We start from the raw sequence: 12,026 nt of genomic DNA, 5'->3' as shown, positions 1-12,026 counted from the left end.
TTCATCTCTTGCTACTGTTTTTTGGTGGTTTTTTTTAAAGCCTTTTGTAGATGCACAAACAAGCTTTGCCAAGATTTGCTCTCCTCCCTCCACCTCCTGTCCAGGGATGGGGTGTTTCATGCCTGTTCCATAGGTACTCCAACACAATGGTCTCTGCCTACCAAGTTGCTATTGTCTCAGGTAGGCTGAGAACCCTCCATGGAACAGCTCAGACTCCACAGCTGTACCTCACTAAACAAAGGTAGGCACCTTTATGTAGGGGTTGCTCAGTTAAGAAGCATTTTCTTTGCCTTCAGAAATTTGATCAGAGATCTGAGAAGACAAATAATATAACGAATTGTTAGGGCTGAGTCTGGAGTTCACAGCAAGGGTCTTCAGTCCTAGACAGCAAGACAGCAGCTACTTGGACAGGGAGACGAAAGGAAGGTGCCTTACTCTTCCAAACTCTACTTCTGTCCTGCTACAGGCTCTGCTGAGGCCAAGGGATGTGATGTCTCTGCCTCAGTTCCGTTTCTGAAAAACCTGGCTGTGTCAGAGAAGATGAACTGCTTCTTAGACACGGTGGACCTGAAATAGTTCCAGTAACACTACTATGCAGATGGGTGCAAGACAGGGACTGTGGATGGATGTGTATGTTCAGTCTCCCTCCTTTTCCTTGGCACATGGTCCCGACACAATAAGTCTGCAGAATGCAGCAGGCTACAGTTCCCAGCCAGCTTGGCTATGGCCACAGCTGGTTCCTGGCAAATATCTCTGCCTTTCCAACTGTGAAGGAAAGGGGACACTAGCTCAGGCTTCTTCCATTGCATCTTATGTATTATGTACCCAATATATGGCATTTAGTGCTGTCCTTCTGGGAAAGGACCTTCAAATATTGTGAAACCAAGGCATTCCTTTGAGATGACATCAGGTTCTGTGCTAGCATCCACTTGCTCTCCCCTCAGCCAGTTGTGCTGACAACTGCTGACTTGTTTCATCCTTTGGCACCATCTTCTGAGCCAAGTTCTATGGAAGCCCACCTGCCCAGCAGTCACAAAACATCAGCCACTTCCCATGTATATTCAGAGCAGCACATTTCTGATCCGAAACAAAGTTCTGGATAACTTCTGCTGCGGTGAAGGCTTTGAGCCTAGAGTCCTCTGACATTCTCACTTAGCACTGAACATAAGCGGGCAACCAGAGGGAGTGATCTCAGACTTTGAATGTCCACCCTGGTAATGGAGAAGTGTGTTCCCTCCTCCCAGAATTGGAACCCTAACCCCATACATATCCTAGTAGGGAAACAGAGCCATGAAGCAGAAGTGATTTGTCCCAAGTCCTAGCTGAAGCTTCTGCAGAGAGTGGATCATGTACCCAGGACTAGAACAGGTTCCTCTGCTGCCTGGCTGCATTTCTTAGGCACATCATGAAAGGAGCAGCATTTCTGCAAGTCTAATCTTGACCTTGCCAGCGTTCATGGGATGCCAGCAAGCTTGTGGCTGCAAAATGGTGTTTCAAGTCACCAAGAGGTAGGAGGTGGAAGGCAAGTGTGTCACAAGCCGTCTCTTGAGTGTTGCTAGGAAGGCACTACCTGGGTCTAATGCAAGAGATTAACTTGCTGCTTCCCTCTGGAAACAAGGAGCTGCTGTGAAGCGTACCATGGGCATCTATCTTCTGGGGCTTACTGCCCTCTTTATACATTCAAGGCATCTCTAATCTGGCAACAACGGGCAGAGCTATTTGCTGTGGGCTTCCTGTAACATGTGTCTCAGGTGTTGCACCCTGTCACTTTAATCTGCCCAATCTATTCGCAGTGTCCCTGAGCCCTGCCTCCGAGCTCACTTATTTCCATTCCCCGAGCTTTTGGCAGGACTTTTGGCGCTGAGGCCTTTCCTCTGTTCACTGTTCCTTTGTGGCTTGGCCACTGGTAGTTGCGGGGCTCACAGAAGGGTGCAGTGCTCCAGGTCCCATGGTGCTGCTTCCCACCCACTGCCTCCTCCAAGCTCCAGCCGGGTGGAGTGCTGCTGGCTGGCAGCGTGCGTGGACAGGAGCGGGCAGGGCATGGAGAAGGGAAATGTTCCTGCCTGTCTGGGAGAGCCAAGGAACAGCTCAGAGGAAAAACTGAGGCTGCTTTATTGGTACGGGGAAGTTGGCAGGGGCTCGGAGGAGGAGAGCTGATCTTTTCTCAGTTAAAGGACAAGTTTGAGAATGCAAGGCTATCCCCTATTCTCATGCAGGTCTGGGCAGACTTCCGTGCCTCCCTTTACCTCTGTGTAATGAGCAGCCAGGGAGAGCTACTTACAGTACTCTGTGAAGTATTTAAGCTTGAGCTGGAGGGTACTATCGTAAGGTTTCAGGAGTGACACTGTGCAGAGCGAATGCAGTTCTGTAAGGCTCAGGGTGCTTTAAAAAAGAAAAAGCGCATCTTTATCTCTTTTTATGCCACTTCCCTGGAGCTAGAAACAAAGTCCTGTGTGTTTCTGCCCCTCTGGAAGACCAGAGAACGTTGGAATTCTGCCCAAGATGGGCTCAGGAGGCTATGTGTGTCGGAAGGGTCAAGTAGCAGAGGAAGCTGGGGGAACTGCAGAGTGTCAGAAGAGGTATTCGTGTCTGGTATTGGGGGTCTAGAACTCAAAGGTAGTATAAGCCTTGAAGAGAAGTCTCTGTGCAGGGGGAGAGAGAGGCAAGATAGCACAAGAGTGGCTCTGAATGTTGAATGTCACAAAACAATGGAGCTCTGTGAAACACTGCAGGGAGTGACTTCAGCTGGGATGAATGCAGCTGGCTCAGCAAATGCTGGACAATCCCCAGTTGCTGCCCCTTCTTCCTGGCCACTGGGTACAGGCAGAGAGCAGGGAGAAATATATATCTTCACACTCTGGGCTGCTTCCCATACATGACAAATTCTAGTGGTTTGGTTTCACTAGTAGGTGATTTCCACGGGGAGCTTGGGATGAACTGACCGCAGGAGTTTCTGAACCTGGATGCCCAAATTCTGTCTCCAGCTTTGTCACAGACCGTGCCAGTGCTGCCTGCCATATTGGGTACATGGTAACGTCTTGCTGAGTGGGGGAAGCTGCCTGTTTGGCCAGGCACAGTAACTCCTGCACATCTCTTGAGCAGCAGCAGCTGCCCAGAACTTGCTGGATTGCTCCAGATTCGTTCTTGGTGGTGCAAGACAGGCTTGGATGGGCAGAGGCACGGTTCCTGCTGTGCCAGGCCTCTCTGTCACAGCAGATCACCAGCACAAAAGGACTAGGAAGAGAGAATGGAGAGGGAAAGCTGGGGCTTTACAGAGCAACTTGGAGGCTTGTGGCAAACTGGTTTGAGGCTGGAGATGCCTAGGAGGCAAGGTGCAATAGCGTTCTTGAGCTGAAGCCTGTTGTGCAGACACACCTAAGCAATTCCTTTAGCCCAAATGCTACTCATGGCCATTGGGACATATGCATTTCCTTTGCAAGCTCTATTCAGTGAAAGGATCTTGTCTGAGAGGTGGGAGTGGTGCGAAAATCCAAATATTGCTGCCTCAGTTGACACACTTTTTACACTTTTTTTTTAGCTTTATGCTTCGCTTCAAGGATTTAGTTTTGTGCTCCTGAACCTTTCAAAGAGGGTCTGGTTCACTGAATTGCTATGAAGGGGCTTGGCTACACCTAGGTGGCTTCAGCTGTTATCCAGTTTTGGTGTAGCCTACATCTCCCATCCAGAAGGGCCTGTATTTTAGATGTGCCATGTTCTCTGTATTAATGTCAGTAGTGATTTCTTGCTCCTGTCTCTCTTCCAGATGTTATCCAAGCAAATCGGCTCCATGCAGTAGATATCACCTCAAGCAGCTTCCGTCTGATGTGGCCCAAACTCCTCTCCCAAGAAACTGGCTACTACACCCTGGAGTATGCCCCAATAGATGATCTAGCAAGGAAGAGGACAAAGCAAGTGTCTGGGGCTCACACTAGCCTCATGCTAAGCAACCTTGCACCAGAAACTACTTATGAGGTGGCACTCATTCCTGAATCCAACGTCCACTACTTCCCTCCCCAGACAACAAGGGTTACTACACTAGCAGGTAAAATGTGCACAACCGTGACGAAAGGGGAATTCTCCACTGTACTGAGCCTCACATATATAAAGCAAACAGGACAGTCGTTGGTCTGCATCCCACAGCCTCATGGTCTGATTGGAGAAGGCAGATGGTTGTGGTTAGGACAGAACATAATGAGCTGCTTTATGCTGGCACTCAGCTGGCAGTTCTTTCCTTAGAGAGATGTTCTGGACTGCCCAGAACAGGGGATCAGGTCTGATGGTCATAAGATGCCCTTCCAACCTTAAAAATCTATCAGTCTGGAGGAAAGCAGAGCCCACTGGCCTGGGAGAAGGCAGCGGGAGCTGCAGCTTGCAAATATTTAACAGGGCTGAGGTGTAGAGCCCACTGGGGATAAAGCACAGGCTGCTGCACATAACTTACTATCCCAGTACGATAGTCTGGCAGAAGCAGTGCTGCCTTGTGTGGGTTACGGCCAAAGGGGAATTTTGACCTTCATAGCTTGAGCCGTTGCTATGGGAACAAGGAGATCCCTGTCTCCTACCTGAGGCTGAAGGTGCAGCTAGGGGAGAGTAATGCTCTTGAAGCAGGTGATTCTGCTTCTCCGGGCATGTGTATCCACTGATGGGGAATCCCTGTTTAAGAGGGAAGGAGAGGAAGACCACTCAGAGCAGAAGCCAGCCCTTCTGTACAGACTAGTCATTTGGGTCAGAAGAATAACTCAGATTTCTGCTGGAGAGCAACGTGCAAAAAAGTGACACACTGAAAATCTGAAGAGGGGCGACAAAGTCAAGATGAACTTGCATCCAATATTAATTTTCTGCATGCAAGAACAGTTTTGGCTGAGTAGTTTTGCCTACTCTATGCTGCACAGGTAGAGAAAGTGTTTTCTTAGGGCTGAGCTGGGTTGTGCTGACTTGGATGACTATCAACATCCACTTGCTGGATGGATTTTCTTCCACCTCCTGGAAGCCAAATATGGGGCAGGTCGATTATGCTCCTCTGACAGCATTCTTATGCCTTGAATTACATACTCATTCACATCTTTTTACATTGCTTTCAGAGGAAAAAAGCCCAGCTCAGGTTCTCATCTCGGAGTCTGGGCCATACAGCTTCCACGTTAGTTGGGCTCCCACACTGGACAGTGTGATCAGCTATCAGATCCTGTATGGACCACTCCCTGGGAACTCAGTGAAGCTGCTGGAGGTGGATGGCGAGCACAATAGCACTGTGGTGGAGAATCTGGCACCCAATACAACCTATCTAGTGACAGTGACTGCAGTCTACAAATCGGGAAAGGAGAAATCCCTGTCAGCTAAAGCATGCACTCAGGAAGGTGAGTGAGCGGCACTCTGCTGATAGGAAACTATATGGGCTCTGAAGTGTGCCTGTTTCTTTGCACAGATCATCTGCCTCTAGGTGAAGCCAGAGAATTCGTTCAGCCCAGTTACTGGGGAGGGATGAGAAGGGGAAAGCTGCAACTTCTGATGAACAGCACATGGTATGCCATTAGGATGTAGCAGATGCATAAGGCGCAGGACTGAAAGAAAATCAGACACGCACAACACGACTGCTATTACAGGGTGTGTACTGCCAAGCTGCTGGTGCAGTCACAAGCTGAACAAACTTGGAGATCCCTGAATCTCCCTAAAGAAGAAAGAAAACTGCCTTTCCCTTCTATCTCCTCAGTGGCTGTTCTTTGGTGTGATTTAGGAACAGAGGGGTGGAAATTTCATTGGCAGAAGCTTCTGCTCTGAAGAGGTACCTGTAAAGATATTGAAAGAGGCAAAAATCTAGCTCTTTTTAGCACTCAAGAGTGAGGAGCTCAGAGAATGACAGCAGCTGAGGGTGTGGCAGGTGGCCAGCCAGTGCCTAACAGTGCCAACAAAAGTTATTTTGTGCTGGTACCAGGACAAAGTTAAGGACTAATTAGGCTGAGCTCCTCCAGTGCGGAGATGTAGAGTGATGGGCTATTGTGTCTCTACAACAGAGAAAGACCAGGCTGGCTGGCCCCTTCTCAGCAATCCCCTCGGGAGGAACAAGGAGCTAGATGGTAAGGACCACTCCATACAAATGGCCCACAGTAACATGAATCTTCTTTTTCTAGAGGGCTCCAAAGTGAGGCACCTTCGCTTTGAAGACATGGGCCCCAACACCCTGAAAGCTTCCTGGGATTCTGCTGATGGCAAAGTCCTTGGTTACAGAGTCAGATGCCGGCGGCAAACTGGCCCTTCATCTGTCATCAGTGTTTCGCCGCAGATCCACAGCGTGATCCTCACAGACCTGGCTTCAGGCACCACTAACAAAGTGTGCGTGAAGCCCATGTACAAGAACCAGCCAGGCAAACGGCTATGCCGCATGGTGCACATGCAGCCAGGTGAGCAGAATCCGGGGGCACTTTAGCCAAGGGAAAGTGTCCTGAAGGGCACTGAGGTGCTGGAGATCCAACACAGAGGAGCCGTCATGGCTGAAATGCTCTGTGCCCATCAGCTAGCTTGCCAATAGGGCTTCATCACAGCTATCAGCCCAAAAGATACTGTCCAAAGATGGGCTCTTTCCCCATTTTTAAGAGCAATACTCCTCCTAGTGGCATTATATTTGCAGGCAGGAGAAAAAGTGTACAGTGGAGGCAGTCCTGCAACTACTTTGGGATAACAAGGGCGGGAAGACTGCTAAAAGTTGGCATGGGCATTGGAAGAGCTGTTTAAAAGTCATTTGAACTCTTGGCTACCCTTCACTTTTCAACGTGGCAGGGAGTAGCTGTGTTTAATGGTCAGCTTGTCAGGCACAACACATCTGCTTTCCTCCTTCCATTACTCAGAAGCCACTTACTGTCATGAAACGCAAAGGGATTCTTCATAGGCTGAAGTGAAGTAAGAGCTAAAAAGATGCTGTGTGACAGTGCAGAAGCACAGCAAGAGGCTGGAGGGATAGTGAAGATAACCACAGGGATGAGATCTCTGACTCGGTCAAATTTGGAGAATGGGTGGCTAAAGATGACATTATACTTCCTGTGTTCTTCCCAGCTACAGAGGCCCAAGGATATAAGCACAGACAGAGAGCATGACGGATTCTGGAGTAAACTGATTCCCGGCAGAGCAAGGAATCTTGCTTGGACAAAGACTTGGACAAAAAGGAGGGGTCAGGAGAGGAAACTGGAAAGCTCACAGATCATCTCCCAGCCTGCACTGTCCGTTATGGTGTCCTGGTTGTCAAGCCTAAAGGCTCTCCTCAGCCAAGTTCTCGCAAAGCTTAAAGGTTTGGCTTGGCTGGATGGAACAACCAATCTGACTAATAGACCCCAAATCTGTACCCTCTTTTATATAAATATGCCTGACAAATAACAAACAAAAGACAAAGTGATGAATCCTCACTATTGCTTGCTTACTGCCTGTTCTCTATTTATTAAATGTTGATACAGTTTCATTTTTGCAGCTTATGAGCATGTTGAAGACTCAGCTGTTTACTGCCCTGGCCTTTCATTCTGGGCACCTGCGCTCGGAGAAAGATTACGTGTGGCCAAATCCATTCCTTCTGTCAACAGCCATTGAAACCGACACACTTGACAAAGAGCAGCTTTCCTCCAACTCATCCAGTGTACTCACCAGGTAGCTCAAATTAGGCATCCCAAAAGTATAGCATCTTGGGGATGGAAGGGAAAAGCATTAGGAGGAAGAAGAAGAACATAATACAAACATGTAGAGTATGCAGAGAAGATTGGGTCAGAGCCACCAGGATTTCTGAGAAGAGGAAGAAAAGGGGTTGTTAACCCACTTGGCCTTTGGCTGGGACATCCTGCCTTTTATAAAGTACAAAGACAGTTTAGTGTTCCCAGTTGGTCTTTGGTTTATAGCAGAGCTGGGTCGGTGAACTCTGAGAAATGGAACGATAGGGCAAGGCCAGGGCTGATGAGCACTGTCAGAGTGATCTAGCAGAAAAGTTTGCTCACTGCCAGCCTGCTGAATTCTTGAGTCTAATCAACACCGTTCCATTCTCCCTCTGGCACTGGTATTAAATTCATCTGCTGCAATGACATACAGAGCCCGGATGGACTTCGAAGGGTTCAGTTCCCCCAAGTCATTTGCCTTGGGGTTTGGTATCAGTCTGAGAGAGCAAGAAACTCAAACACTTGGGAATTTGCTTCTCCAGCAGATTACTCTAGAGCTCTCATCTGAGCTCAAGGAGCAGCAGTGAGTCAAGAAAAGCCAGAGAGCAAGACCACCTAAAGCAGTTATTTTTGTTTCTCATTCAAAGGCACACCTCCAAACAACAGTGCAGTACTGCCTGCATCGTGACCACTGAATTACTGTGGCATACCTGCAATCAGTTTCACCAAATTGGATGTGAGTCCTGCTATCAGAGCAGCTGTATGGAGATTAATTGGCCTGTTCTGTGACTAATTATGGACAGTAAGTCTCCAGCACTATCATTCCAGGCTCCATCCTCTGCACTCTGAAAACACCTAGCACATCTTTAGTGTCTTGCCCTGGGCTTCCACCCAGTGCGAAGCTTGAGCTACCCTTAATCAGGTTTTTAGGGGAGAAGAGTAAATCTGATTCCTTCCCTTTGGCCCCAGGCTTGAATCTGCTGTCACTAAGCTACTCTTTGGAAAGGGGAGCTGGAAAACAAAAAGACAATTTCAATACCTAGTGACAAAGCCATTGGAGCAGCATGGTTCCAAAATTCAGGGCTTAGGGCTGTAAAGAAACGTATATACTTTTCTGGTAACAAAACCCAGCATCAGCGGGAACACCTTCCCTCGGTATTGCTTGCTCTATTTTAAATTTATTGCTTATTTGTCCTACATGTGGAACTTGTTTTTTTTAAAGCTGTGCTGTAAGTTGGAGAGCCCCCATGCAGTGTTGCTCTGTCCTGCAAACCCTCCGTTAAGCTCTGCTTAGGGACTTCTTAAAGCAGCTCCTCCTGGAACTGAGAGGAACTTTGTCACCGACCTCGTCTCCTGAGTACTGAATTCATCATGTCTAGGTTTATGGAGCATTTGCCTTGGGCTGTCTCCTTGTACAGGAGGAAGGGGTAGGAGCAAGGTGAGTCATTCATTAGCTCAAGAAGATGATTTCGTATGATTTGTGTTCTCCTTTGGAATGTGCTTTTGTGACTGCGTATTCGTAATGGAGACTCTGTGCTGAGGGGAAGATAAAGCCTCTGGAATCTCTCATGCAATTAGATAATCTTGTTCATTCTTGCTGTAGGACAGAAATTAATTTTGCACAACTCCCTGCGTAGTTTACTAATACATTAACATGTCACACCTCCCCCCAATTGTAATGCAACCTTTTGAAGACAATTAAATATACAATACAAGAGCTATTGAATGATTACTTCGTTTTTGATGGCAATAACGGCACGTCTGTTAAGTGTAGCTTTTGTTCTAATGAGAGATATGGGTTGAAAAGCTGTTATTCATCGCAATTTTAAATGACTGAAAAGTAAGCATTCTACCCGTGAATTCATAGTCTGGTTTACATGGAACTTCGCCCCCCACCCCCCCAAAAGTGCCAGAAATATATAAGTAGAAATATATCAGTCTCAATAATGTCTCAGCTTTTTTTTTTTTTTTTTTTTTTTTTTTAAATAAAGCCTAATGATTTCTAGGGCTGTTTAAGCATCTAATCTGTACTGATATAATGGGTATGACACACAAACCCTATGTAGAATGAGAGCACAAACCATCAGGGCTCCCAGTAGGAATTAAGTTTTGGGGGGGGGCGGCTATAAAGAGCTTCATTTGTAGATGAGCTGTCACTAGGTTTTCTTTAGGGTCCTTGCACCTTCTGATGCACGTAGAGTTGGCTATTGTTAAAGATTTAACTTGGAGTTGCTGGTAATCTGCTGAGAGGGTTCTCATGTTCTTCAGTAATATAAAGACGCCTACTATCCTGTATCAAGACACCATGGATTTTCTGAACACAACCTTGCAGGAAGGTGCTGATCTGTCAGGAACTGTGAGTGGTTATCATGCTCAGCTGATCTGTTATCTAGATAGACACCTAATGGTCTTCTGAAGTAAGAGAGCATACTTCTCCAGTTTCAGAATTTTGCTAGAGTGTTTGTGTTGACTTGGAAGAAATTTGCTCTTAAGTGTGTGCTACTCGCAGCCTTCCCCTATATAATCCCAGGCTCACCGAGATGCCAAAGTACAACTATAATTAGGATTCACTAGCTAATTTCTCAAAGCAATATGGAGGTTATATCTGCGCTTGGCTACTGTCAGCCAGAAGGGTGTTTCATTTACTGTAGTCAATGACTGCCTGGTACAAATGGGCTTAACTTTGACAGCTTCGCTAAGAAATACGGGCCAGCATACACCTCAAAGGTATGAAGGTTCAGGGAATGTTTTTACCACTGCCAAGATTAAGGAAAAGATTCCACCCAGTATAAAACTGGTGCTGATTGTACAAGCTGAGTGGGGAGTCTCTGTTCTAGAAGTGAAATGCGCTCAGAAGTGCAATTATAGGTGTTTGTTTAGTGCTCGTCTTTTTCCTTTTGTACTAAGTAGTACTGCAATCAAATCTTTATTAAACATTCAATATAGATTCTTTGCCCCGAGATGAAAAATTAAAAATTTAAATTAGAAAACTGCAGGTAAAATACGATCACTTATTTTGAAGAATAAGGCTGGAGTGCTTCGGATATATTACCCTGTAACTGACATTAACTACTTTGCCACTGCATTGGTTTTCCAAAGCATACGCATGGCACCATGGAATCACACAGCAGAGCCAATGCTGATTTTTAGAACAAGCAGTGAATCTGCTAGGTCAACAATATTTTAATAATAATAATAATAATAATAACAATAAAAGAGATGGCTGATAGAAAAATCAAGTGTTCTGCAGGAACTCTGTGAGAGACTTACTCAAGTGTGCATTTGGGAAGAAATGTGAACATTTGAAGAAAAAAAAAAAAAAGACACCTGAATGACTGTTTCTGAGTGCTGAAGATGACCCTGGCTGTATTCTACGCTTTACACCATTTCAGGCTGCAGGATTTTACCTGTAAGCTTTAGCGGTGTTATTTTCTGACTTTTACAGCTACTTTCCTTCCTTTTTTTCCTCCACTCCCTTTTTTTCACGTCGTCTTCTGCATTACCAAAATGTGATTAGGAGCAGATTTGCAGTGAAATACCCCTCTGCATCAAGCATAAGGGTTTATTCCCCCCCCCCCCCCCCCTTAGCAACGCCACCACACTCGCGTTGCTAAGGAAGAACGCCTCCCGCCCTAGTTTGACCCTCTCCGCGCTCCGTCCCCAGTTCTCCCCGCCCACTCCCCTACTCCACAGCCAATCCGATTCCACTCTCCTTCCCGAGCCCGCCGCGTCATTCCGTCCATCAAAAAACACTCACCCAGCTCCCGCTTCCCGGAGGCGGTGACGCGCTACGAGCGACGGCGCCCTGGTCCAATGAGAAAACGCCGCCGCCACCGCCGCGCAGGCGCACAGGGAGAGGCGCGTCCTCCGCCCGCGCGCGTGCTGCTGCTGCTGCTGCCGCCGCCGCCGCCGCCGTCGTCATGTCTTGGCTCTTCGGGCTGAACCGCGGCCCGGCCCCGGCGGGTGGAGGGGATGCGGCACCGGGTACGGCCGGTCTCTCCCTTCCACCGGCCCCGGGAGGAGGTGGTACCGGTACGGTGGCGGGAGGTGGAACCGGAGACCGTCAACCGCCCAAGGACAAATGGAGCAACTTCGACCCCACGGGCCTGGAGCGGGCGGCCAAGGCGGCGAGGGAGCTGGACGCGTCCCGTGCGTGAGGGACCGGGGTCGGGGCCTGGGGCTGGGGCTGGGTCGGGGTCGCCTCACAGCTCCCGCCGGCCACAGTTAGTCGGTATCTGCCGTGCTGGAGGTGGGGGGGGCCGCCTTCTCGGAGCGTGTTTGCCCGCCGGCCCGGGCAACCTCGGGCTCTGGGGCCGCTGCTGCTTATTGATGGGGGCCCGGCGGCCTGTAGGACCCCGAGGTTGGCCCTCCGGGTCGTTGGCTTTCTCTGAGCATCGCCTC

At 48.2% G+C, this 12,026-nt stretch overlaps 2 protein-coding genes across 10 annotated transcripts in view; both read left to right on the top strand.

The window, feature by feature from the left end:
• The window catches only part of VWA1 (von Willebrand factor A domain containing 1), a 34,322-nt gene extending 24,793 nt beyond the window's left edge, over nucleotides 1-9,529 (top strand). For all 3 annotated transcript variants that reach the window (XM_049808959.1, XM_049808978.1, XM_049808968.1), the window contains 4 exons: nucleotides 3,764-4,042; nucleotides 5,082-5,354; nucleotides 6,126-6,395; nucleotides 7,045-9,529. In XM_049808959.1, the coding sequence (XP_049664916.1) occupies nucleotides 3,764-4,042; nucleotides 5,082-5,354; nucleotides 6,126-6,395; nucleotides 7,045-7,085 (863 nt within the window). In that variant the 3' untranslated portion in view covers nucleotides 7,086-9,529. The remainder of the gene's footprint in view (nucleotides 1-3,763; nucleotides 4,043-5,081; nucleotides 5,355-6,125; nucleotides 6,396-7,044) is intronic.
• A 1,969-nt stretch (nucleotides 9,530-11,498) lies between these two features.
• Nucleotides 11,499-12,026, top strand: part of LOC126045167 (ATPase family AAA domain-containing protein 3) — a 41,644-nt gene continuing 41,116 nt past the window's right edge. For all 7 annotated transcript variants that reach the window (XM_049815889.1, XM_049815920.1, XM_049815899.1 and 4 more), the window contains exon 1: nucleotides 11,499-11,774. In XM_049815889.1, coding sequence (XP_049671846.1) covers nucleotides 11,546-11,774 — 229 coding nt within the window. In that variant the 5' untranslated portion in view covers nucleotides 11,499-11,545. The remainder of the gene's footprint in view (nucleotides 11,775-12,026) is intronic.

The sequence above is a fragment of the Accipiter gentilis genome, chromosome 1 (assembly GCF_929443795.1).
Source record: "Accipiter gentilis chromosome 1, bAccGen1.1, whole genome shotgun sequence".
In the NCBI taxonomy this organism is placed as follows: Eukaryota; Metazoa; Chordata; class Aves; order Accipitriformes; family Accipitridae; genus Astur; species Astur gentilis.
This window is presented reverse-complemented; position numbering and strand designations above follow the sequence as displayed.